Here is a 26588-nt window from a genome sequence, read left to right on the forward strand (position 1 = left end):
AGTTAATGAAAGGTGTTTCAATAAATATTGGTTGTGATGCCAGCTCCCTGGCATTGATGATTTCTAAATATCCTAACCTAAGTTATAAATATACCTTTTCCTATGGTATATTACATCCAGAGATGGCTAGGGCCTCAGCTAGGTGTGTTGACATCTCAATGCAGCAGGTGTGAGAGCTCTCACTGCTGATGTACAGGCACCGTATGGAGCATGAGAATGAAGCACTTCAACAATGTAGAACTCCAACAAGGGCACCTAGCTGAAGAAAACACTCGCAGGTTTTGTCAATATCTTACTCTAAAATAGTGCATTAACAATGGAATGAGAGAGGGATTCATTAGACACGGTTAGCACAGAGGAAAAAAATAAAGCAAACAAAAAAACAGCAAAAAAACCCCAGAACAGCAAACACCAACTGAGCAGAAAGAAGTTACTGGCACATTTTCACTCATTCTGCAAAAACTAGATTTCATTATTAAGATGACCCTTCCAATACCTCAGTTAAAAGTCTGTCAAAAACCAATTAATTTGCATGGCCTGAAAATTAGTTTGGAAACTTCCTGAGTTTCCAAAATGCTATAACTCAAAATCATTTTGAGCTTTAAGCTTGGGAAAAACTTGGTTTTCAGTTATAGAAAGGGAAAAAAAAAACTCGTAACAATACACAGAGCTACAAAACAATGTTTTCTGAGCAATGCTTCTCATTAAATACAAGAACAAAAGCTAACATGATTAATCATGTGAGCAGGTGGAACATTGCTAACACCTGAATGTGATTTGACATAACACCATAATAAGTAGCAGATATTGAAAGAAATTGACTGTTCTGACATTAATAGGCATAGATTAGTTCATGAACACTCAGTCTATAGATGTGTGCTTTTAGTTGAGAGAAGTTATGTGTCTTGGTAAAGGAAAGAAATTATAGGTAGGTGAAGAAATTATTTGGTTTCCTTTGTGAGCTACAGAAAACACCTCTTACTAATATTTTGTATTTTTACACTACAATATTTTGAGCAAGAAAGCAATATTTTCAGTGACAAAGGAAGGTCTCAAAATCAAGTGAAGAAAATCAACAGGGAATTCACACTTGAAGTCATAAAAATCAGTGATCAGGTACATGATGTAGTTTTACTCTTTATATTTCCCATGTTTAGATACAACACAGAAGAACCAGTTATGTTTTTAAAATTTCAGCCAAATACAAAATAATACATTTTCACAAGTAGAAATATATCAGGCTCCTCTTCACTTTTAAATCATAAAAATCTGAACAACTGAATATACTTTCTTAACCCTTCAGCAAACTTGCAAAGGCCTTTACAGTAAGAAAACAATTAAGCATGGAACCTCATGTGAGAAGAAAATTATTAGCTGCAAGTGCTGAGTATTTTTGGTGACAGGACTGCACTGCAATACATTTTTTGGGCAAGTACTACAGTGCATTAATCTTTAGGAAATATATATGTGGGTTACTGGATCAGCATAATTACATTCCTCATTTCCTCTGCATCAGAAAAGCACAAAAATCACTGAATAACAGCATCAATTCTAACCAAAATTTTCAAAACAAAATGATGATTGATTCTACTGCAGTGTTTTCACATAATAGAGTTCCAAGAGCCTGACATGTCCTCAAAGACTGAAATTCTCAAGATGTTGAACGTCTTCCATCAGAAGGAGAGATTACAGCCATGAATATCCACCTGGGAAGCTGTACTGGTTTTGGCTTACGTGGGGTTAATTTTTTTCAAGGTAGTTTGTACAGGACAATGGTTTGGATTTGTGCTGAAGACAATTATGATAACATAGACACTTTTTTTTTTATTGCTGAACAGAAGTTACAAAGAGTCAAGGCCTTTTCTGCTTCTTATAGTGCCACGCTGATGAAGAGGCTGGAGGTGCTTGGGAAGTGGGGAGGACACAGCTGGGACATTCCAGACCATGTGACATCATGCTCAGGAAGGAGAAGGAATGGGGGAACATTTGGAGTGATGGCATTTGCCTTCCCAAGTAACCATTACCTGTGATGGTGCCCTGGTTTCTGGGGGATGGCTGAATCCCTGCCTGGCCATGGGAAATGATGAGATGATTTCTTGTCTTGTTTGGCTTGCATGCACAATTTTTTGGTTTTGCTATTAAACTTTCTTTATCTCAGCCCATGGTTTTTCTCACTTTTACCCTTCCAGTTCTCTCCCCGGTCCCACTGGGAGGCAGTGAACATGCAGCTGTGTAGCGCTGAATTACTAGCTGGGGTTAAACCACAATAGTTCCCTTTTGATGCCAACCATGGGGTGCAGAAGGTTCAAGATAACAGCTTTGATTGGAATGTGGTAGATGGAATTTATAGTCTTTATTGCTGCTTGGCTGCTTTGGGCAGACTCCTGTGCCGGCCCTGGCCTTGATGCTTTACAGTACATTAGTGTAGTGCTCATCTGTGCCTGCTTTTTACTTTCCCTGATGTTGTGCTGCTGATCCCCTCACTCTGCTGAGCTTGGGGACATTTTGAGGACAGCAGTGGTGATGCACAGGGACTGGCAGATGGCCAGGGCATGGCAGCTGTTTCTGTGCTGCACTACTGGACATGCTGGAACTCCAGTGTGAGCTTCAGTCAGAGAGACTGGGACCTGTGGATGTGTCCATGTGGAAGCAGAAATCTACCTGCAGCCCATGGAGGAGCCTACACTGGGACAGGTGGGCCTGAAGGAGGGAAAGCCAGAGCAAGCCAATGATGGAGTAGGCTCCTGGCAGGGATCTGTGGACACCTGGAGAAAGACCATGCTGGAACAGATTTGTTGGCAGGACCTGTAACTCCATGAGGGATCCAAACTGCAGCAGGCTGGTCCTGAAGGACTGCACCCTGTGGAAGGGACCCACAACCCCACGCTGGAGGAGAGGAAATGCTCCAGGCATGCATGGGACCAGAGATTCCCCTGCAGTTCATGGGGAAAGACCATGGGAAGCTGGGAATTAATTCCTTGTTTTGCTCTGCTTGTGTATGGGGCTTTTCCTTGTTAAACTGTCTATGTTTCAAGCTAGGAATTTTCTCACTTTTACCCTTCTGATTCTCCCCCACTGGTGGAGGAGCAAGGGAATGGCTGTGTGGTGCTTATTTTCCAGCTGGACTTAAACCACAACAGACACATTGATGTATAGCACAAAACCTTAGGTTTTACCTTATGAATGTCTCAGCAGTGTTGTGAGTAAACTGTGCTCAGTCCAGACCTCCAAAAACCCATGCAAATTAATTTCCATCCTTCCTGTTAACTTCTGCCATTACACCAAAAGTAAGATGTTAAACAATGATAACAAGCACAAGGAAGTAATGAATTGGGAGTAATTACAACCTGGAGTAATGTATATGTTATTTAAAACAGATATGCTTCTATTCCAATATGAATAATGAATTATTACAGCAAAAGATAAATCACTAGCAACAAACCGAACATAAACTTACTTCAGATCACTTTGAACAGCATCACTGATACTTCAAGCCCAGATTCTTTGGTGAACTAAAAAACACTTTAAAAAGCATTCATCAAATAAGATTGCAAAGTACTTTTACTAGCTCATTGTTTTCCTCTACATAAATAAATACAAAGCTCTTCTCTCTTTAAAAAAAGGCATTAAAAAACACTTTCAAGTTGCAGTAGCATTACTAGATCATAATGCAGCTGAAGTGAAGCAAAAACTCAAAAAAAATAAATTATTTATTATAAACTTAAGTGGTAATAGACTTCTATTAAAACAAAAGGAAATATATTTGGAAGTTTGACAGCCTCTTAAAGAATATATTTTTTTCTTTGTTGAAACACAGGATACTTATACAAACATGGCATTTTACTTTCCCACCACTCACTCACTAATAATATTAGCAATGAATTTTAGGTTTTTGTGATATATTGCAATAGGAAAAAGTTCTCTTTAATTTCTTGATAATAACATTTTATACCCATTCTATCCTACCAGGAGAAAGCTCAGGAGTCTGTGTGCATTCTGGAATCCCGTTCCATTTCCAAGCAAATTCAACCTGACCTGTTTCAACCTGTCCTCCTCGAGTCTCAGTAGTTTCACTACAAATAATTTGAGATTGCAATGATGGCTGTCCTTGTTCAAGTTCAAAATTCATAATAAGGGAATCAACCAGCGAGTCCAATTCATCCAGGTTCATAAAAGGCATGTGCATTTTCTGGATAGGGTTGTTTGCAGAAGACAAGGCAAATAAACTGAAATAGTTGTTAAAATATCCAGCAATGACAGAAATATTTCCTGCAAAGCTCCTGAGAGGGCTGGTGTTTCTGTACAACCCTATGAGAAACAAAACCAAGAAGAATCAAATAAAGCATTTTGCAGATACCAAAGAGCCCTCTCCCTTGCTTTGCAAGTCTCCTGTAGCCCTTAGGCTACAGATGTTAAATACCTTGTAACATAGAAGACACAATTTGACTGACTTCAGTCAGGCACTGCTCCAATTCCAAATACTTGACAGCAATCTTAGTGCTCTTCTTTATTTCTCGATATAGAGTGTCTTCTGGCAACTGAGATTCTGTTTCTTTCTGTATTAATAAAGAGCAATTTAAAGAAAATCAAATACATCATAGTATATTAACTACTAAACATGTCTGTTATGGTTTCAGTCCCATAGATCAAGCCAATGCTGAAACACAAAATCAAATCAATATCATTGCTAATATCCTGTTGTCATTTAAAACAGCACTGAAAAGAAGTGCACATGGTTGACAGGGTTAGGATAAGAAAAAAGAAAACTACATGAAAATCCAGGAAATGTTTGGCTCATAGAAGATAAGTCACCTACCCTGGCTTTTAATTCAAAATACCAATAACTGTGGTCATAAATGATGGCAGCAATTATAAAACAATTATAACTAGCAAACTTGATCTTTCAACTTAAAAAAACCCACAACAGTTAGTTAGGCTGTTCAAGACAAGCACAAAAAGGAAGATACAAGTACCTCCAGAAATTTTTTACCTTAAGTAAAATTAAAATAAAAGAGCTTTGAGTGGAAATGTAGTATCAAGGAAAGTTAGTCATTCCAGTCAGGAATGCTGCTCTGACAGGAAGTGTTATCATGCAATCATAAATATACAGTATGTATGAACGTGTATATATATGTACACGCACATTCCTCTTCTTAGATAAATGCATCCTTAAAATTTAAATACCAGACTCAAAGCACATATTTTTGTGAAACATTTCTCTTACCTTTCTGCAGTAAGACATGTTATTTTCAAGGAATCTGGCTAATGCCACCACGTTATCCTTTATTCGATTTTGAATCTACAAGAAACTTTTAATTATTTTGTATACTTCATTCAAGTCAAAGTTGATTAAAAGAAAAAGAACAAACACACTAAAGAGAAAAATACCCAAAAGAAATATCATTTTCTGCAACTAAACATGCAATTTTTTCCAAAAAATACATTTAACTGGTAAAATACATTAATTACATCTGCAAGGTTTTAAAACCCTTATTATGGGAGGATCCTATGAACACGTTTAAATATTCACTGAAGAACAGTTGTCCTGTAACTTTGTATCACTATTATTTTAAGTGGCAAGGGTAGCTCTGGTGTTTTATTTCCATCTTCACAGTAGTTGCACCAGTGACAAGCACGTGCAGAAATCCTACAGGTACTTAAGGATTTGCTGCAAGTGAACAGTGTTATTTGGAAAGCAGAGTGCTCAGTTCCTTTTCTTGGAAACAAAGTATTTGGGAGTTAAGCAAAAGACATGGAAATAAAATATTTTGGATGGTTTCACTACTATCTGTAGGATTAAGAATGACAACAGTGAAAACCAGAGTAGGACGAAAGTTTTGCTTTCCTTGAGAGGAACAATTACTCAGATGATTTCAGTCTTGACTAAGTATTTTCTTGGAATTCAGCCAGTCTCTCTGTCAAAAGGACTTACCCACTAAGCAAGTGGTGTGTTTCCAAGGGGTACACAAGTAACTTCCCTACTGGAATTTTCTAGCAGTTACAGAAATATTTTTAACCATGGTGTTTATTGCTTATACTTTATTCTTTACTTCACGTAACTCCCTACAGTATCATCTTCCTCATGATTTAAAATACAAGTACAAAAAACAAAACTTGATCAAGTGTCTCCCAAGATAGAGTAGCAGTTTTTAATCTTCATTTCATCTCACCTCATTTTGTGGACATTGTTTCACAAGTTCTTTCTGTACTGCTCTTGCTTTCTCCTGTACAGCATCAATGAGACACTCCAGTCCTGAGCCTACTCCATCATAAATGGAAAGTACAAATTCCTTTTAAAACAAAGGTTCGAAATGCAATGGTTAAAGAAACAGATGTGGTCTTGAATTAAAACAGATTTTCTACAGTAGACTAGAAATAATTTTGTTTCGAGCAAATTATTCAGTGCAGATTCATTCAGACACGTCTTCCTTGGACCACAGGAGCTCTGCTCATATTTTTGTGAATTCCATGTAGTACTTAGACACAGATTAGTAAAATATATAAATAGTGAATTTCAGTGAAACAGATAGACTTGAATAATCTCAGTGCATGTACAGTCCTAAAAGCACCATACACTTCTTTCTCTTCATAGGTTTAACTAAAACAGATTTACAGGATGTGTTTTTTAAGGAAAAAAAAGGTATTAATACATCCGTTTTCACCCTGAATTTGAAGTATTAGTAATACTTCAGTAATAATAATTAGTATTATTATTTAAACTCTAAATATACTTAATTCAGTTGATGAAGTCAGTATTAGGAACAATTTGCTCCTGAGTAGAGTTACTGATAGTGTGACCTCAACACTAGAATTACTAATTCATAATCAGTATTTCTAAGAAACATTTCTTCACCTGTAGACTAGAGGCAGGAATGTTGTTCTCTTCAGGAAATGAAATATCAGCTGTTGTGACTACTGCCAAGTGTCCTATGCATTTCATTGTTTGCTTTACTGTTTGGTTTACTTTGTTCCATGCTTCTTCTACCATCGAGGATATATCTGAAGAACACCCCTGAGAAAAAAAAGGCACATCTTTCACTGATGCCAGAAAGCACCTCTGGTCAAAGAATGCACACTTGCTATATAGCAGGAGTTCCTAGCACGTAGTATTCAGGCATTTTCAGCTTTACATCTTCCTACTTCCAATAGCTTATCTATCACAGCTATAAAATCATGCCTTCCAACCACAGAGCAACAATACCATTATACTGTATAGTTTTAAAAGAAAAAAAGATTCATAAGGCTGTAGTGTGCACAAAAATAATATTTACTGACCACTGGTTTATGAGTGTATAAACATCACCTCATAAGAAGCAGCACCTCACAGTCTAAATTATCATTTGCTCTTATTATATGTTTAATTTTACCATTTTACAAGCAAGAACCAATGCTTCTGTCAGGGCCTGGACACAGGAAGGTCTGCATTACTCTACTAGCACATGGAACTACCAGCTTAGCCAGAAAAAATGCAGACTTGGCTATTTATCTTCCTCAGGTGCATTAGTTCGTCATTACACATATTGGACATTTAAGTGTTTTTAGCAAGCCTGTAATAAATACTACATTAAGTCAGAGAAGTTTTCTACACACAGATGAATTCTTTAATATGCTTTACCTGCAACAGCAACTGTAAATAACCTCCCAAGTTCATTATTTCCTGTTTCATTTCTTCATCAACTTTTCTAGATCCAGGACACTTTTGGACATTATTAAGCCAGAGTTTACTTATAACCACAATCTGGTCAAAAGCAGAGACAATTCTGATGCTGTAGGACTGAGCAGCACGATCAAGAGAGAAAACTATAAGAGAAAGAGATCTATCAGCTCCATCTCCTTTACAAATGAACATAGGAACATTAATTCTTGTGACTGAAAAACACATGAATGCTTGTGCATCTGAAAGAAGTCATAAGAAATGTTTAAACCACTATGAAAACGAGACTTACTGTTTTCCTGACATTCTTCACCTTGCTGTTCATATGCTTTTGAAATGGCAGACACCCCAGAAAAGATTATAAACAAATTAGTTAGGAGACTATCTGCTATGCTTTTTCCTCCTTCACGACTCTGTCCAAGCAAATCTAAAGCTGAACTTATAGACTCCTTGCAAATTCCAGGAAGAAACGATTCAGAAATGCTTGAGCATATGCTGGACTTGTTCAGTAAACCTGTACAAGGTAAAAGCAAAACATACATGCATGAAACTCTTCACAGGAGTGAGCAGTCAGGGTGTCTTTTTAATAACTTGCATGTAAACATTCACCTACATAAGACAGTCATTCAGAAAAAATGTGTAAAACGTTCTAAATGATTTATAAATTCTGTTAGCACAAATTCCATAATGAAATTCTTTAACATGAATACATTTGTTTCAACAATCAAATAAAAAATAAAATCCAACCAATCTAAAATAACTGAATGCATTAAAATATTTGGAAGGCTAAAGCATCTTATATTTCAGGAAAAAATGGTTGTAAAACCTGGCCAAATGCTTGGGGAAACCTCAGAAATTGAATGAATAGCAATAATTCAAGCAAATTAAGTCCCCATATTACTGTATCAGGATTCAGCATCTTTCACCAGTTAACCCACATAGTTAGGCAGAGTAATGTTCTAGATAAATTTCTTAAATTAGGGTTCTAAAGTGCTGGTCAGCAAGCTTTTGCCCTGAGAAGGGATAACCAAAAAATATAGAAACCCTTGCTGTTAACACCTTTACATTATAAATTTGAAGGTATCATAAACAGGAGATTTTTAATTTTGCTTTCCATCCCCAAGTTTTTAAACAACTATCAGAAGCACCTGCTTTTTATGCATGTGGTAGGTTCAAATTCTCAGTATGAAATCAAAGGTGTTCTGCCATTTAGCAAGTACCTGATATATAGGAAGTCTGTTTATTCTGTATAGATTGCAATTTTATCTCAGACAAACATCCAGAAATTCTCTTGTTCTTCATGAAGCTTCTACTTCTAAGAAAGGATGATAAAAGAACATGAAAAACATTGAAAAGAAAAGCAGTTCCATGATGAGCTACAGCTTGAACAAATGTGCAAGTCAGTCATAAACATTGTTATTAGGCTGAAACTTCAAATAACGGACCCAGACCACATGCAATTTACTCCGTAAAAACAATGCTTTGATAGAGGGAAGGAAACATTAAAAACTATACATTTCACTCTGCACTAAAAATTGGAAAGCTCTAGAGACTTTTGCCTCGTTGTTTTGTCCATGAAGGAAATCCAAGAGAATGAGTGAACACAAGAGAAGACTCACCAGATGACATAAGTGTATGAGAGTGGAACAAAGCATATTTAGATAATTACACAATTATTCACTTTCTTTTAAGCATAGAAGAGTAGCTACAAACTACTTTTACCTTCTTCTGGAAAGTGAGGAAATGGAGCTGTCTGAAAGGTCAGGTTCCCACTCATCAGCAGGATCATAAAACACATCAACAGCTTTATTTCTATCATTACTCTGAAAAAATAAAGCAAGCACAGGGGAGGAGGAGAGTTAAAAAGAAGAAAAGTTATAAAGTAGTCAACATATGGATAAATGGAGCATAATATTAGAAACTGAAGTTTTTCTATTATTTCCTTTAGAAATTCAAGTTTTTACAACATAAAACAATTGAACAACCAAAAGAATCACAGAAAGTGATTGCAAAAGAAAGCAGTCCTTGTTCTACTGCTCCTTACTCTCTACACAAAATGACCTGAAGTCACTTGTTTCTGTTGTATTCTTTTTGTTTGACAGACAAATGCATCTGCATGTTTTTAGTGAAAAGTACTCATTTGTATTGCTGTTAAGATATGCAATACAAAAAACCACCAAGATTTCCCTCCTGTATGCACTATCAAAACCTTATCCATAACAAAATATTACTGATTACTAGGGGTTCTTCTTCAATTGTTACTGACCTCATAGAGTTCTTTCATTGCTGCCAGTTTACATTCAAATTTCTCTAGGCTCCAAAAAGTTGTTATTCCCAGTTTGATGTTACGAACCTGCACCTGAATAGAAGACACTGTACCTGTTTTATCATCAATTTTGTCATGCCTAAGTATTGGAGAAAGTTAAAAAACAAGAAGACAAAAATAAAGACAAAAAACCCACATTAATATTGCAAAAATAAGTAAGATACTTGTAGGTAGAATTATACAGCAGCATTTATACAAACACAAAAATTTATTCAGACATATTGCATCTCACAGTTACCATGCTTTAGGGCCACTTTGATACGTGAACCAAAATAAGGCAGACATGGGCATGCAAAGATTCACCTCCAAAGCACACTGCATTCAAAATAAATTGTCTATAGCATATCTTTAAAGCTTCATCTAAAATTCAAATTGGAAATTCACATTTCAAAGTAACAAGGCTCAGCTACACACTTAACTAACAATAGCTTGGAAAAGAAATTTATCATGTTTAATTGCACAAGACTGTTAAAAGAAACACCAACAGCTCACTGCTCATCCCAAATCCACCCCCAAATATATACATAAATATTATATATCCATTACATACACACATTATAATCAAGTAACTCAGATACTGACCTGCAGAAAACAGTGTTTTTCTCTAATGCATTGCTAATGGCGTTAGCCTCTCTAATCATCACAGACAGCTTCAGTGACTTCCAGTTCAGTGGAACTAATAAAGAATATAAAACATACTTAGTGAACCAAACTATGCGATGCAGCAACTTCAGGGTTAAAAAAAAATAAAGGGCAGAAAAGAAACCACAACCCAAAAGCAAAAAAAGTAATCTAGCTAACAATAGTTCCAAGAATTCCCAACAAATTGGGAATTACTCTTCCAGGCAAGATTACTCTTTTAAATGGCTGGGTAAAGGGTATTTCAGAAACAGAGGCATAAGACCAGACAGCATATTATTATTATTCTTAATCCAAGATAGGAAACTGAAGAAAATGAATTCTGTTACTCCAGTTTCCCCAATGAATTAATGCCTGACCAGTGGAGACAGACAGGGAAGGACTTGTAAGCAAATGGAATAAATACAGACTACAGTATGTCCACCTAACCACTCTGAGTGTGATTAAACAGAGTTTTTAACACAGTCCAATACACACAGCTGATGAATAGAAAGGACTAACAACCAGAAGACTCTTCTTCTTCAGGATCACTAGAGAAGTATTATGGGAACAGAAAAAGTTCTTGTATCAATACCCATCACCCATGCCTACTGAGAAAAAGAGAAGCCAGCACTGCCTTTGTAATATCATGCATATACATACTCATCATTGATTTATTCCCACTTCCATGATTCTTCTGAAGGGTGTGGATTTCCTCAGCAATCTTCTGCTTCTCAGCTTCCAGAGCTTCCACTATTTTTACATGATGAATAGTATGGTCTTCTAGAGCCTGGGAGAAAATGGGCAGTGGTAAAAAAAAAAAAAAAAAAAAAATCTAAAACTCTCAATGCTGTTTGTTGAAGCTAAATTTTTTGATCCTGCCATTTTAAAGACTCACAGAATTAATTTTATACTGGACATCTGCTATACTAATATAAAATAATTAACTTTCAAACTGACAGTTCTCTGGGTTTGCTTACATACTGCTCCAAAAAAAAAATGGAATTAAAAAGGAACAGCTTTTCAAAAAAGTTTTATTTGTTGCAGCAGTCAGATATACATGAACACTAGCCAAATCTCAGTCATTACTTACATTAATGTCTGGAGTAATGTCTTTTGCTAGAGGCAGTGATTGCTAAATTTTGGTCCAGGAACAAAACCATCCACATTATTTAAGAAATAAGGTCAGCATTAGTTAATCCCCAACATGAATACATTACCATACTCAGGTTGCAAACAAAACATCAGTTCTGCATAAAATCAAGTAGAAAGTCCACAATAACTGATATTTAAAAAACATACAAAAAAAGCACCTCCCAGTCAAATCAGTTTATTACTTTAAAAGGTGTTTTTTTAAATTACCTGCTTGGTAGCTAAGGTCTCCATTTCTAAACGCTTCTTATTGAAGTGGAGCTCTAGCTCAAGGCTTTTCTTGGCCTTCTCCAGCTCCTGTATTTTAGTTGTGGCTTTTTGGTTATTCTGTTCTTGGATTTGCTTCTTAAGAGATTCTTCTCTCTAATATCAAAAAGGAAAAGTGAGAGGAGAAATACTCCTTCAGTATTTCTGACCCATCCTTCAGGCAGATACTCAATACATTTAAAACTCACAGCCTCTGTGACAGGCACAAGTCAACATCAGCAATGGTTATGTCCCAATTCACAAGCATCACTTTAGGTTTTCCACAGAGTATCTAAGCTATGAGATATATCATTATTGTTTTACCATGATGTACTATTCTATACTAACTTACCCATGTTGCAACTGTACCAAAAAACCAACTACAAAGTAACATGCAAGCTTGGAAAGAAAACTGTATTAATCAATGCAGTGTGGTGATTTAAAAACCTAATGCAATAAGGTAGATTCTGTAGGTATTTTTCTTTATTTACAAGTTACAATCCCTGGAATGACTCTGCAGAGGATAACTACTTTACAACTTCTTCTGTTACTAAGGATGACTTTTTTTAAGAAAGAGGCGTCACAAAAATGCTGCTATAATATGCAAAAGAAAAAGAAAACCAAAACAAAAAACAAGCCCAACCGAGCATCAAACAAGAAGATACCACATACTACAGTTTCTGGTTTACTTTATTGATAAATGTCATGTAATGATGCAATAGCAACTTACCACCTCTGCTTCCAGAGACTTTATTTTGCTCTCATACGCTTCTTTTTGTGACATCAGCTCTTGTTGAACCATCTCTTTTGCTATTTGGACACTTTGCATCATTTCTTCCTTGGCTTTGAGTCGTGCCTCTTCAATTTCTGATTCAAGCCTGTAGGTGTCATATATTTAGATTAATGCTGTTTGTCTCTTATAAGATGCATACAGATTATAATATATTTTTCTGTCACAAGGGTTTAAGGGTTTTTTTAATAAAATAACTTGAATACTTAACATAGTTTTGATTTCACGACAAAAGGTAGACACTTCCTATGTAAATATGGAAGACATTCCAGAATTTCAAAGTCCACTCAATTTCCATTTTTATTACATCATTTTCACAAATTTAAAGAATTTAAATTGCAATGCAAACTCAATCACATTAAGATGCAAAATTAAATTTTAAGTCAATAAGCCTTGTGGTTTAATAACACCCCATAATGAAGTAAGTATAAATAATATTTCACTGTCTCTCAAATTCTCCACCACAGAAGACCAAGGTTATTATTTTGGGTTGTTCTCATTTCCCTAAGTCATTTACTTCTCAGTCTTTAAAGTCATTTTCAGACTCATCATATGCTTGCGGAGAAACATGATTGAAGAGATACACTGCTCTGAGGATCCCTGCAGCAAAGTGTTTCTCTAATAGTGGTCTACATTGTTGGTACCTGGATTAGCTTGTGGTGATTGAACCTTAGAGGTGTGCATCATTTCAACCAAGTCTGTGACTTCCATTATAAATGGAGTTGCTATTTTCCAACTTTCCCCATTGTGAAATAATTAATAATCTTAAGTTATTTCTAAAACTAATTGCATGGTTGAATTAACAATTGAACTTATTTTCAGAACAAGAAGAATCAATACTTACTGTGTCTGCTGTGCAATAAGCAGCTCATTCTTTGCAAATTCAAAATCTTTTGGACCATCATGCAAACACAAAGTCCCACAAGAAGGTGTTTTAACTTTCTGAACCTCTGCTGGATGATTAAACCTGAAATAGTGGTCTCCCCCAAGGATCACTCGATCACCCTGTTTGGGGGAAAAAAATTCTGCTGAAACTTTCAGATTTATAAGCAAATTTTCAGTGCTTAAAACATGCAGGTGAAGCTAGAAATCAAAGAGGAAGAAACCTATTTATGTTTACACAGTGTTCTCAGAAAACCTGCAGTTTGAAGCTGAGATATTAACAAAGCAAAGAAACCAACACATGAACAAATTATTATTACTAGATCAATTACTTACATGATGCAGAATTGTTGGGTCCAAAATGCATTTCCCATTTACATATGTCTTGGCTTCTCTAAGTGGAATAATACTTACTTTGCCGTAAGTATTTTTAATAACACTGAAAACAAGAAACATTTACAGTTTTAGTAGCTCATGATAATTGCAAGTGATGTTTTTTAATAGACTAAAATGCAGGCTTTAGATGTTAATGTTTTCCTAGATGTGTATTGTCTTCATACTATTTAGGTACAACACAACGAATGAATGACAACCTATATTTTGGTAGAGAATCTATATTTATATCTAGGAATCCACTGCTAGAAAATTACTACAATACACTGAACTTCTTTGATTGTGTGAAGCTTTTAGTAACTGATTAGTTACATTTCCTACAGCGTTTTTTTCAGGGATCGGTTGCACGGAATGCACTTTAAGCAATATTTCTTCAGTGCAGCCAAGCTGCTGGCTATTTTTACTAAATTAAGAACTGTCAAGGCATTTCACTTTTCCACTGAACTTAACATACTATTTATCACACAGCATTATTTGATCAGGTCTTATTCATGTAGAAATGCTGCAGAAGAAAACTTTGCTACATGGAATGAAATGAACAAAAACTAAACTACCTCTGTTAACAGATTTCTAGAGAAAACAGAAGGTAGTTGCCGTAATCATTGAGCAGTACAAAAAATATCCCTACATAGTATTTTCTTGGCTAGAAAACTATATTTTGTTCCTGCCAGAAGGAAGAGTGATTCCCAAATGAATGGGAAGGGCAAGAAAAAACTTAAAATAAAAAAAGGAACACAACAAACCAATGGTCATCTGCAATCAGCACTCCAGAAAGCTGGATATCATGTTTTGAATTTGGTGTACACCTTCCAACTGTAGTTTCTCCTTCTTTGATCATATATAACAGCACCTCAGAAAGCTGAGGATCTTCATTGAGATTGACAAGGTTTGGTAAATGATTGTCCATTTTGAATGCAATTCCAGCTTTCTAGATAAAAAAAGAGCTCTGCATTAAAAAACAATTTACGCACTCAAATATTTACAATCATTTTTTCTAAGAAGTCACAGCAATCTGTTAAAAGATGAGTATTCAGGAAACCAAATCTTACAGCTACTCTCATTCTTCTGCATGGTTTGCTGAGAGCATATTTTCTGTACTATGTCCTATATAAAAAAAAAGTACCTGCAATTCTTTTATATCTTCCAATTTCCTTTTTTCTGCTTGTTCAAGTTTTTCTTTCCAGGCCCTTAATATGCGGAAAAAATAGCATATTAGGAGAAAAACTGCAGCATATAAATTTTACCATTTCCATTTTAAATTAAGACACCAATGAGTGCCTGACCTTTGCATTTCTGCCATGTTCCTCTCCTGCTGGTGCAATTCCATCCTCAGAGATGTTATTTCCTGCAAATAACGCCTGTATTTTTCACGGTCAGTGTTCAGAGCACTTTTCTGAGCTGCCTTCAGTTTTTCAATTTCAGCTTTTAATTCTACATTAGACAAACCAGACACACAGTACACGTAAAAAATGAAGGCAAACCACAATTCAGCAAAACAGTACAAAATTAATCCTGTTACTTATTTAAAAACAAACACATTTCTCTATTTCCAGTTCTCAAGTGTAGCCTAAGACATCACCTCAAGCTCACAAAGAAAAATAATATTAAAAGGAAGACATCCCAAGCTGTATTAGTCTAGTTGACAAGGGGACAGTCAACGCAACAGAGTATTAGTAGTAACAACTCTTATAAGAAATAAGCTAAACACACATGCAAATGACAACCCTGAAAGACTACAGATATCAATCTCACCTCTGATTAGCTGGACATTTACATCTTCATTTACTTTAGCAACATTGATAATCGAACAAGCCTGTTTTGCATAGCGAAGGGTGCTGAGCGTTTCCTCAATGCTGCTGGCAGCTGGGCTCACTGTGGCTATCATGGTTGTTTGGGAATTGCCACCAAGACTTTCCTTTAACAGCCTTCATTGGACAGGAGAAAACCAGTCAATCCCTGGCCCTCACACTGATGGAAAAATTCGAAACTTCTCAATTGTAACCGATTAAATACAAAATACCCAGGGTCTTGCTACTTTTTTGAGAGGGACTGTTCCCTACTTAAAACACAAACCAAGCTCCTGATTAGTCTTTATCTGGGGCAATATGTTAATTTCTTCCCTCCACAAGTCATTTGAGAGACAGTGAGAAAAAGGATGGGAAGTGGTGCCTCATGAATAGAAGAGAAAACCACAGTCTCAGAAAGCCTCTGTCTCTAGATATAACGTACATACCAAGTAAGGACGGATTCTCGGTAAGGAATGAAAGTTTTCTTTCCATTTTGAGATTGTTTAGATAGTGCAGAAATAACCCTTCCAAGGGTCAACAGTGATTTATTGATACTCACACCTTCCTACACAAAGCAAAAATAAAAATATTTATAATACAGTTGCAGTTTTTTGCGTGATGTTATCAACTGTACTGCTGATTAGTAACATTCGTTCAATGTATGCTACAGCTGTACCACATTAAATGTCACCAGTTATTAAAAAAACAATAAGATGCAAGACCATCTTCATTTGGAAAGAACAAAGACACTGCCTTTAAAATAAGTAGTGTTAAGAACCATCAAACTTATGAAGGCAGCTTGAAAGAAAGTCTCTTATTAGAAAAATCTATTTAATTAGATGCCCCCAAAAAGGGGAAAACCTCAATTCCATGTGATATTTGATACATGATTTCCAAAGTCACACAAACAGAAATGCATCCAGTGCCGTCATTTCTCCTGCAGGATTATTAGACCTACATAACACAGGGAGAGGTGTTCTAAGCAAGATCTGCCACATTGCCCAGTCCAAACAGCTTCTTCAGGCCACCCATCCTCACTGGCAAAATGTGATGTAATACTGGGAAGTATAAGGGCTATATAGATATCCTTCCATGGCTACAGTTCCTTCCTCAAAGTCCCGTTAGGCGAGCATGCTTTGGAGTTTAAGGGTGTTCTTAGAAATCTGTGGAAATGGCTTGATTCCTATCTCTTGATTTACCTTCAGCCTTTCTCCAGTGGTCTGAGCCTTTGTACAGCACTCACTGCCAGCAAGATCAATTAGATTTATGTGACTGGTGAGCCTACGTTCACACTGTTCTTCATTCACAAATTCTACCTGGAAAGAAATGGACATGCTGACATTCAAACCAAAATAAAAGCCTGAGGATAACCAGAAATCAGACAAGCTGTTCACATTAAATACATAAAAATTTCATGCTGCTGTTTAATTTTTGACAGGATACTCTTGCGTACATCCCTTGAAGGCCAAGCTCAGACTTATAACCATTGTATCAGTTGGTTGTGGCTGAATAACTGCTCAAGCATAAACTGCAAACCCAACAGATTACCAGGCTAGGGGTTTGGGTCTGAAGTTTGATGACTGCAGTCAATCCAATTGCAGTTATCCAATAAACATGCAAATCAGTAAGCTGCTACTGACTTAGACCAATGAAGATCAGTTAAGGAGTCAGTGGAAAAGCTCAAGACCAGCTACGATCGAGAAAAATCTATGTAGTGGTGAGAATAGCAAGGAGAAGAAGAAAGGAGAAAATCCAGGAAACTGTGACAAAAAATTAAATCAATCAAGAACAAAAACCCCCAAACCAACAAGTCAATGGAGAAAACTGAGAGTCTATAGACTCCTGAGGAGCTCTGCCTATTCCATTTCTGTCTTCAGGTCCACACCACTAAGTCAGGTTTTGTCTTTTAAGCATCTGGAAATCAGATGAGGAGTTATAGTCCCTATATCCTGGAGACACTTGGGGAAGAGGCATCCTGAAGCAAGAAAGTATTTATTCAGTGAAGTGTGTTGAAACTGAGCAGAAATTACATCTCCTACCACTGCCCCAGTTTGTTGCCTGCAAGAACTCAGCACAGACACACACCTCACACAGCCTAACCTTCTTAGAAGCTAAGATGTGTTGGCAGCAGTGTGAAATTCAATTTGGCCTCAGTTAGGATTCCTGTTACATCTCAAAACTCACACTGAGAAGCTTGGAACTACTCCTAGATCTGTCAGCCAAGACATATTTATACTGCTGCTATAAATATACTCAGCACAAAGACATCAGAATCTACTCAAAGCATGTAAAATAAAACAAGTTTTGTGATGTAGAAAGCCATGTTAAAATGCCCTGTGCTTTATTCAAAGATCTTCAAGTATATTCTCACAACTCTCTAGGCAGCACACAAAAGAATTTTTCACCAGATTTGAACAGCTACAAAGAACTCCAGCAATACCTTGGTTTGTGTCATGACAAGGGTGAAGACAGAATGGGATCTAGAGCTCTTGTCATTCATTACTGTAGCAGCTGTTGCTCTCTGCTTATTTCCCAGTTCAAGCCAACTCTGTAAAAGACAAAAGTCATGAGATGAAACCATGCCCTACTTTGGATGGTTAACTGAAGATTTAAACGTTTGCAAATACAATTATTATCATAACTTATGACTATAAGAGAAGAATTAAAAGTTAAGCTTTAGAAATAACTATGTGAACAGTGACACTTGACTGTACAAATCTACTCAGCTCCATTATATAGGACTAGTCTTCATCACTTTTACAAAATAAGCGGAAATATCATAGACTACTGGATAGTCTGTTAAACATTTTCTTCCCATCCATAGAATTTCTTTTTCAGCAGTGAGCAGAAAGGGAGCAGGCAGAAATACTTGTATTCCCTTTTAGTAACCGAAAAACTCTTACCTGAATATCAGAGTAAGAACGGACAACATTCCTAGAACGGGGGAAAAAAAGACAAGTTTGGGTTCAGACTGTTTTCTTTCTATAGATTTCCCTGCTGCCTGAGTCCTGCAACATTTCCCCAGTTACAAACAGAGTACAAATACATAATGAAAGCTGCAGTTGTCTTGAGACTTCCACATTTTTAGATTTCACTAAGACAATGAAGAAAATATATCAAGCTAGTCATAGGTATGCATTTTTCTGAAACTACATAACACTGGGATCTTGCTTAATTTACTGGTGAGTACACAAGCTTTCACAGAGCCTCAAGATATCCTCTTTCAGGATTACACTATAAATCTGTTAAAATAAGTGAAGTTAAGACTTACACTGTCAGGCCTTCCACATATGGTCCTAGCACTGGATGTTCTCTTACACGAAGCTAATGAGAATAATTTCAAAATAAAAATTATTAGGAGTGCATTAGTTAGATCTAGTACTAAAGAATATCCTAAAAAAAAGATTCTACAGCACAAATTTATTATATTTCTACGTAGCTTACCCCAAAATCACTGGCAAAACTCAGAGTGAAAGCACTCCTGCTTTAGACAAGAGAGTACATTCTTAATTTCTTTATAGCAAGTCTATGAAAGTCCCAAGTTTAGGTAAAGCTCTTATTTCAACAGCAAGTTGGATGTTGCATATCATCTTTTGCTTATCATCTGTTGCATCTATAATAAACTAATATTCAATTTACACACAAATGCCAGGATAATGTTCAATGTCAAAGCAAAGAACACACCTTTTTTTGATAAATCAGACACAATAAATTCCTTCCCTACATACACTACTTAGGACAAATTTAATTTATGGTTTTACATATTCTAATACACAACCACTGAACACTAGCTAAACTGGTTTAACCAATAATCCTTAACTAGTTAATCAGGCCAATCTGGTTTCTTTCCCCACTACTCCAGCTCGTTAAGAGACAACCAGGCAACAAAAAAAGAAAATTCCATCTAAATTAAAAGACTGTAACCCAAGTTATATGGTACAGAAGATTCTTATTATAAGCTGGAGATTTAGATATATTCTAGGAGACTTTATAAAGGCTGATAAAATTGTCTTAACTTTTTAGATGAGGGGAGGTTTTAACTATTTTGATAGATTATACTGAATAATTTTGTTTCTATTTCAGCATTGCTTAGCATTTCTCCAGTGACGAGCATTTTGCTTTAAGTCGTGTGGTGATACTCTGATATTTTTATTTTTTACTTGAGTCCCATGGTTCACAACTAAGGCACTTAGATAAAAAACAATGATCACTTGCCATTTCTGTATTTGTGTTTCAGAATAAATGCCACTACTTAGAGTTTATACAGATACTTGATCCTGTGAGCAACTTACTTGTTTTTTCTGTCCATTTTCAGCTTTAAAGACAAGCAAATCATGAATTTTCTCATTGTATACTTCAAAGAAGCTCATTTCAAGATGATACAAAACCTAATAAAATTAATAATAGTTATTAATATAGTACACAAAGCATATTCATCATCCTTAGCTTCAAAAATTAACTTAGACTATCAGATCCTGATTTTCAATGTTATAAACATTTGTTCTGAAGGGACTTTCCAAGAGAAATTAGACCATGAAACAGTTTGGGCTGAAAGGTACCCATAAAGGTTATCTACTGTAACACCTCTGTTAAGACCAAAACTACAATTTATTGGAATTCCATCCATAGACATTCCCACATGGAATCTATAAAGCACTTTAAAAAAAGTATATATATCCACTTTAGAAGTTTCAGTATTGGGCTTTTAGTACATGATAATAGTTTTGTTTGCACCTGCACTCATCTCATTCCCTTAGGGATTGTGCTTCTACAGCATGATATTTGCCACAGGGAAGGAATGGATTGATGTTGTCAACATCCTGACATGGAACAAAATGACTGAATGGAAAGGTAAACTTTGATTCTACCTACAGCAATTTAAAAAACCAAAAACACCACAACACTTTCATAAAAACACATTTTTTTCCTCTGAAGGCATCTGAGTCTTTTTTTCTATTTTCAAGAAGAATGGTATTTTCTTTAAGAGACAAGGAAGATTGCAGCTAAGCCCCTAAAGCACTGGAATCAAAAAGACAAGACTCGAGACAATTCACTGCAACAGAACCACAGTGCATAAAGCAAAGGAATAAAAAAAAAGCTCTTCATTTTTTATAAATTATATTCTATAGCCAAACTCAGCAATAAATAACTTTCTTAAATTCTCCAGTGTCTATCAAATCTTCTGAAAGATTAGACTATTAGATGTTCACAGGTATTAGGATTCAATACCTAGAATTAAAATACAAAGCAGTAAAGAAATTTGGAATAATTAAAAATGGAAAAGTTTGCCTGAATAAGATTAACTAATTGTTAAGGTCTACTGAACCACAAGTCAGTCATTACAGACACAATCAACCACACAGAAAGAAATATAAAGAAAGAGAGGAGTTATTTTTTTGTTTCAGCTAGAACACTGAGATGGAATATTATAATTTGAATACTATTACAGTGTATTTTGCTATGATACATGATGTTTAATAATCAATTCATATTTTTGAGCTCTATTTCACTGCCTCCACTGAAAGTATGGAGCCCACTGGGATTTTGTTTTGCCTGTCCTTACATAAATCTTAAAACGTAAGACACGCAATATAGAGGAAAGAATCCTAGTCTAGTGATGCAACAAAAATATCAAGCCTATATTTCTTTCTCATACTACTGCCATTAAGAAAGCAAAACAATGTTGATTTTGACTGTTTAGGGAACCCTATGAATCAGAGCTATGAATACAAACAAGATTTGAATCAGCAAAAGAATATGAACACCAATAAAGGGATCAGTACTAAAGTATCACTTTCCTCATATACCAATAGAAGGCCAACGGCATAAGCATATCACCTGTTCCTTGTCCATTTGTGCTATTTGTTTGAAAAGATCTTCACAAAGTCTTGGAATTATTCCTCGATCTTCATCAAATCCCATCATCCTGCAGTCAACAAAAATCCTTCTGGATTAGTTTTCTAACTCTCCAAAGACAGTTTTAATGTTAACTGTTCAGATCTACAGTTGCCATGCCACAAACTTTTAAGTTATACAACAATAAGTAACAGAAATTAACCTGATCTAAATTGGTGCTGGTCTAAATGTGGAGTTGGACAAGGTGACATTCAGAGGTATTTTCTATTTCATCCATTGAGAAATAGGTTGAAAACCCAAGTAAAACAAAAACTCTACAGCAGCTGAAGAGTCTAAACCTATAGATGTTCAATATCTTAACATGCCTGTATTTTATATTCTGTGCACACTTTCAGTGCAACCTGAAAGCCTGTCTCCAGCTCTGGTGCAGTTTTTTCCTGTTGAGTTCTGCCACAGCAGCATACCAGGGCACTGGAGTAATCCACCTGCAGTCGAGAGACACACAGTGCTGCACAGCAGAAATCTGCTGTGTAAGCTTGACAAGAGGACCCTGATACTAATTTCAGCCTTTTCAAAACACAAAGGAGTGAAGGTAAGTTATTGTTCAACTGAAAGAAAAAAATCCAAACAAAACCCCTACAAATCTACAAATAGGATAACAGTTGCAATCCTGAGTTTATCTTTCTTTTAGGCAAAAAAGGCACTGTTGTTTAACAGTGTAAGTAAAAACTGAATTTGTCCACTTAAAATGGAAGTTCATCCACTTATAAGAGAACTTACTTCTGTGTAAGTTCTATATTTATTGTAAAATGAACAGACATTTCTGGTCCTCAACTACCTTTATTAAAAGGTAGTTTATAGAGTTTAAAGAGTTAAAAAACTCAAACTAATTTTAATAGATGCATATTTGGAAACCAAACACCTCACTAGGCATTATATTTCAAAATATAAATAAGGTATACACAATTGGCTATAAATCCTAAAAAGGTTAGTTTTCTGGGATTATTTTGTGCAAAGATTTGATTTCAAACTAGCAGTGCCACAAACATCTGGATTTATTTAAAGTTCTGAAGTGTAAGGACCAAAATTATAATGATCTCTTAAATGTCTTCTCCAAAAAATACGCTATACTTTACTACGACACTTCATGCACAAAGTAACAAACAGCGGTGAAAAACAGCACTGGGAGAGTCTGACAAGCTCTCTGCATTAATAAAGGCTTTCCTTGACTAAAATATCTGAAAAGTTTTTATTTTCTCCATTAAAAGTAGAAAGAAGTCAGCATCACATACATTAAAATATTTCAAAGTTAACTTGTGCTTAATTGCTATAAATACTGGTTTATTTTTAAAATACACAATAACCTTTTAACACAATTCAATCACTCTGAAATCTATTCCATTCAGTCTCTTTCATGACTTAACCCTGCATAACAATTGGCAGAATTTTAACAATTATTAATAGCAACTTACGTGTACGATTTTCCAGAGCCAGTCTGCCCATAAGAAAAAACGCAAGCATTGTATCCCTCAAAAGCTCTTTCAAGGAGTGGCAGTGCCAAAGTTTCATAAATCATGGCTTGGCTTGCAAAATTAGGATGACCCTTGTCAAAAGACCAGAAAGAGAAGTCGTAACTGAAGCTGTAAATTTGGTTTGTGGATGGATTTCGTACAATTGTTTCTGAACCACTCATGGAGACCACAAGGAATGAGTTTTCAGTTTTCTCTCTGAATGGAAAAGGTTGGAAAATAAAAAAAAATATAAGCTGCATGCTCTAAGTTAGTCATTTCACTGCCTAATGGAAAATAAAAAAAAAACAGTGATCATTACTAAAAAGACCTGTTTGAGGAAGATACAAAGTTTTAAGGTTCAAAACAGTTTTGTTAATGATTATGTAAAAACCAGACCGAAACACCAATAAATTCTATTCAGTTTCCTAATAAAATCTATCTTGGTGTTGCATGAAGTATCAACTAATTTCCAAGTATGTATTATATCCTTATTGGATCAATGATGAAATAGCAAGTACAAAGTAGAGATCAACACACACTGTTAGCACCAGAAATAAGTCCAGGATACAAACCTGTTACTGAGGGGCCGCACTCGCACAGCTACAATCACTTTGCTGTTTTTCACTTTGAAAACATCTTCCCCAGTACTGCTGCTCTCAGCTAAAGTTTGCGTGTTCACTTTTGTTTCTGAACTTGTACTCATAGGAAGAGAGCTAGAGACACTAGGGAGTTTCTTTGCTAAAATTTGCACATCAGGTGTTTGTTCATTTGAGGTTGACTTGAGAGATGGCTGATCTTGAGAAGTGCTGCTCTTTGGTGTAAATCTTTCTGTTAAAACTTTTGCTGGTGTCTTTGGTCTTTCCAAGCTGCTGTGTTTTATCATCAAGTGCTGTACCCTTTGCTTTCCAGCTAACTTATTTAGATTGTCTTTCTCATTCTGTTGTTCTCCTGACAGCCTATTAGTACATTTTGAGGTAATGAACCGTTCTGACTTCGGAACTTCATTTTGAAACTTTGTGTCAGCAGTGCTTGTCTTATCTTTCAAACACGTGTTGATAGCATTTTCACAGACACCACCAACTAAACCAAAGGAATTCTTGCTGTTCAGGTTATGCTGTAACTTGGTACTTGACTGACTCTCAGTTAACTTCAAGTTTGGTTTAACACCATCTGTACCCTTAATAGTCTGTGGAAGTGTAATCTTGTCATTTCCTTGTGCAAAGTCATCATTTTCCTTTCTAGACACAATATTCCGATTAATTTTACTCTTCTCTGTGGAGCCAGTCCTCACACGCCTCCGCAGAGTAAGTCTTTTCTCTGTTTGTAGCTCTTCTGTACTCTGTGTTGCATCACTACCAGACACTGATTTTTTGCTTGCTCCAGTTCTCCTCTGGAGTGTTAATCTGCCTTCCAGTTTAAAAGAAGTTGACACATCACTCACTTTTTCACAAGCTGAAATCACATAGGTCCTATTTACTTCCTCAGTCTTATTCTGAGGACATGAAGTCAGACAATCCTTTTCTCCCAACACCTGTGACCTCAGCTGCTGCCCAGATACTTTACTGCTGGCCAGGGTGTTGTGTGAGGAAGCCTTCTGGAAAGCGGCCGTGCATCGTGTCCCAGCAGGACTCCTGGCAGGAACTGCATAAATAGGCATCTTGTATTCCAGCTAATTAAAACCCAAATGTTGACAAGTACAGTACTTTTCCTAAACGATTATTTCTAGTTGCTGCTTTGTGAGGAATCTGGGGAGACAAAACAAAAAATTTTTTTTACGATGCTTATATGCAGTGTGTTATGTTTTGCTGCATTGGAAGCTCCTTAAATATACTGCAGTACATATTCCCAAACATTAAGAACAATTACTATCCTGTTTCACCACCAGCATTTATTAAAAAATTATTTTATACCTGAATGATTGCTTCCAACAACAGGCTATTTGACTTGATTTATTGAGTTCCATGATTTGTGTCAGAAAGTAGACCAACCATAATAAAGAATCAAAAGTTGGTAAAAAGAAGAATCTAATTATTTAGCAACAAAGATGACCATGGATATTTTTTTCCAAGTGATCTACCATGATTTCCAAACTAAGGAAATTCCAGATGATGTCTATATTCACTCACATCTATTTACAGTCTTTGTGTATCACAGCTAATAGACTACAACAGAACTACAAAGTTAACCTTGAATAGGAAGTCTGTGAACGTGGAAGGAATATTTTTTTCAGGATTTTGATATGCAATACATAACCCAATATCAGAAGAGGACAGTTAATAAAGACAACGATTAACAGTACCTTTGGATGCTATTTTAGTGCACTCTGGTATAGAGACACATAGCAAAACAAAAGACACCTAGCCTAGGGGACAAAAGAAAACTGTAAAATATACTCCCTGTCCTTTCTACATGTAAATATTTTGAAAGCTTTATATATGTAATCTGAATAAGAAAACATATTTTCTCTGCTGCATCTGCATCATAGTAAACATGGGTTGTAATGGGTTTGATATCAATAACCACTGTAGAGTTGCCAGCTGCAATTAATTCATGGTTACAAGCCAGCAAGAAGTTACCTGCCCTTGGTCCTTCAAAAGCTGCAATATCATTAACAACAGCAGTACATGGCCAGGGGAAAAAAGGGAAGGCAAGATAAGAGCAAGTGATGTAGAAGAAATAATTTAGCCACTGGTTCAACAGAAGCTTCCTTTAATGCTACACTTGTAAGCAATAGCTTCCAGAGTACTGTCAGACTTCATGCAATTACATCCACTTACACGTGTCATGACTGCACAGTTTCCATAGCCTCAAACTTGTGAGGAAAATATCAAAATTTCAGAGCAGTGTATTTATTGCTCAGTCCAGTTTGATACAGGAAACTATGTTACATGACTAGTAAACTACAAACTTTGTGGTTCGCTCTAGCAGTCAGTAAATAGGGAAACACGGTGTAAACCAGAAAAGTCCATCCTTCCCATGCAGCTTTAATGTAACTCTTGTAAGTCTTCCCCTCCTCTTGCCACAACTGTGCCTAATGAATAATCACAAAATCTTTCTGAAAATGGGGAGAAAAGTGAAACTCCTCATTAAAGGCTCCTTTGTTCTAAAATAAGGAATGAGGTTCAGTTCAAGAGAACTGAACTCAGAATGAGAAATACGCTCATTCTTCGTTTTTAAAGAATTACAACCACTAACTAGACAAGAAACGCAAGCGCTCAAAGCTGGAGCGACCGGCAGCTCTATTATCCCTCAGCAAAACTCCCCTCCCTTCCAGGCCGAGCCCCGGCAGACCCCGCACGGCCACCGACCAGCCCTCGGGGAGAGGAGGCGGCAGCAGCACCTCCAGACCCGCCGCCCCACACGGCCCAGAGCC

The 26588-nt window shown here is 36.2% G+C and overlaps 1 protein-coding gene across 1 annotated transcript; it reads right to left on the minus strand.

Moving 5' to 3' along the window:
• Nucleotides 1-3545: 3545 nt before the first annotated feature.
• Nucleotides 3546-24872, minus strand: KIF14 (kinesin family member 14). Its single transcript, XM_058842845.1, has 29 exons — nucleotides 23788-24872; nucleotides 23177-23431; nucleotides 21687-21774; nucleotides 20141-20236; nucleotides 19120-19172; nucleotides 18752-18782; nucleotides 18289-18396; nucleotides 17048-17164; nucleotides 16295-16413; nucleotides 15814-15986; nucleotides 15345-15492; nucleotides 15185-15248; nucleotides 14805-14989; nucleotides 14005-14107; nucleotides 13631-13791; nucleotides 12727-12874; nucleotides 11961-12113; nucleotides 11262-11388; nucleotides 10563-10656; nucleotides 9921-10059; nucleotides 9377-9477; nucleotides 8875-8969; nucleotides 7947-8168; nucleotides 7616-7800; nucleotides 6854-7012; nucleotides 6171-6290; nucleotides 5225-5299; nucleotides 4421-4556; nucleotides 3546-4308 (listed from the first exon to the last, which is right to left on the minus strand). Exons 1-29 carry the CDS (start codon nucleotides 24870-24872, stop codon nucleotides 3947-3949), a joined length of 4902 nt encoding a protein of 1633 aa, XP_058698828.1. The 3' UTR covers nucleotides 3546-3946.
• Nucleotides 24873-26588: the final 1716 nt, after the last annotated feature.

This window comes from Poecile atricapillus, chromosome 7, assembly GCF_030490865.1.
Source record: "Poecile atricapillus isolate bPoeAtr1 chromosome 7, bPoeAtr1.hap1, whole genome shotgun sequence".
Taxonomy (NCBI): domain Eukaryota; kingdom Metazoa; phylum Chordata; class Aves; order Passeriformes; family Paridae; genus Poecile; species Poecile atricapillus.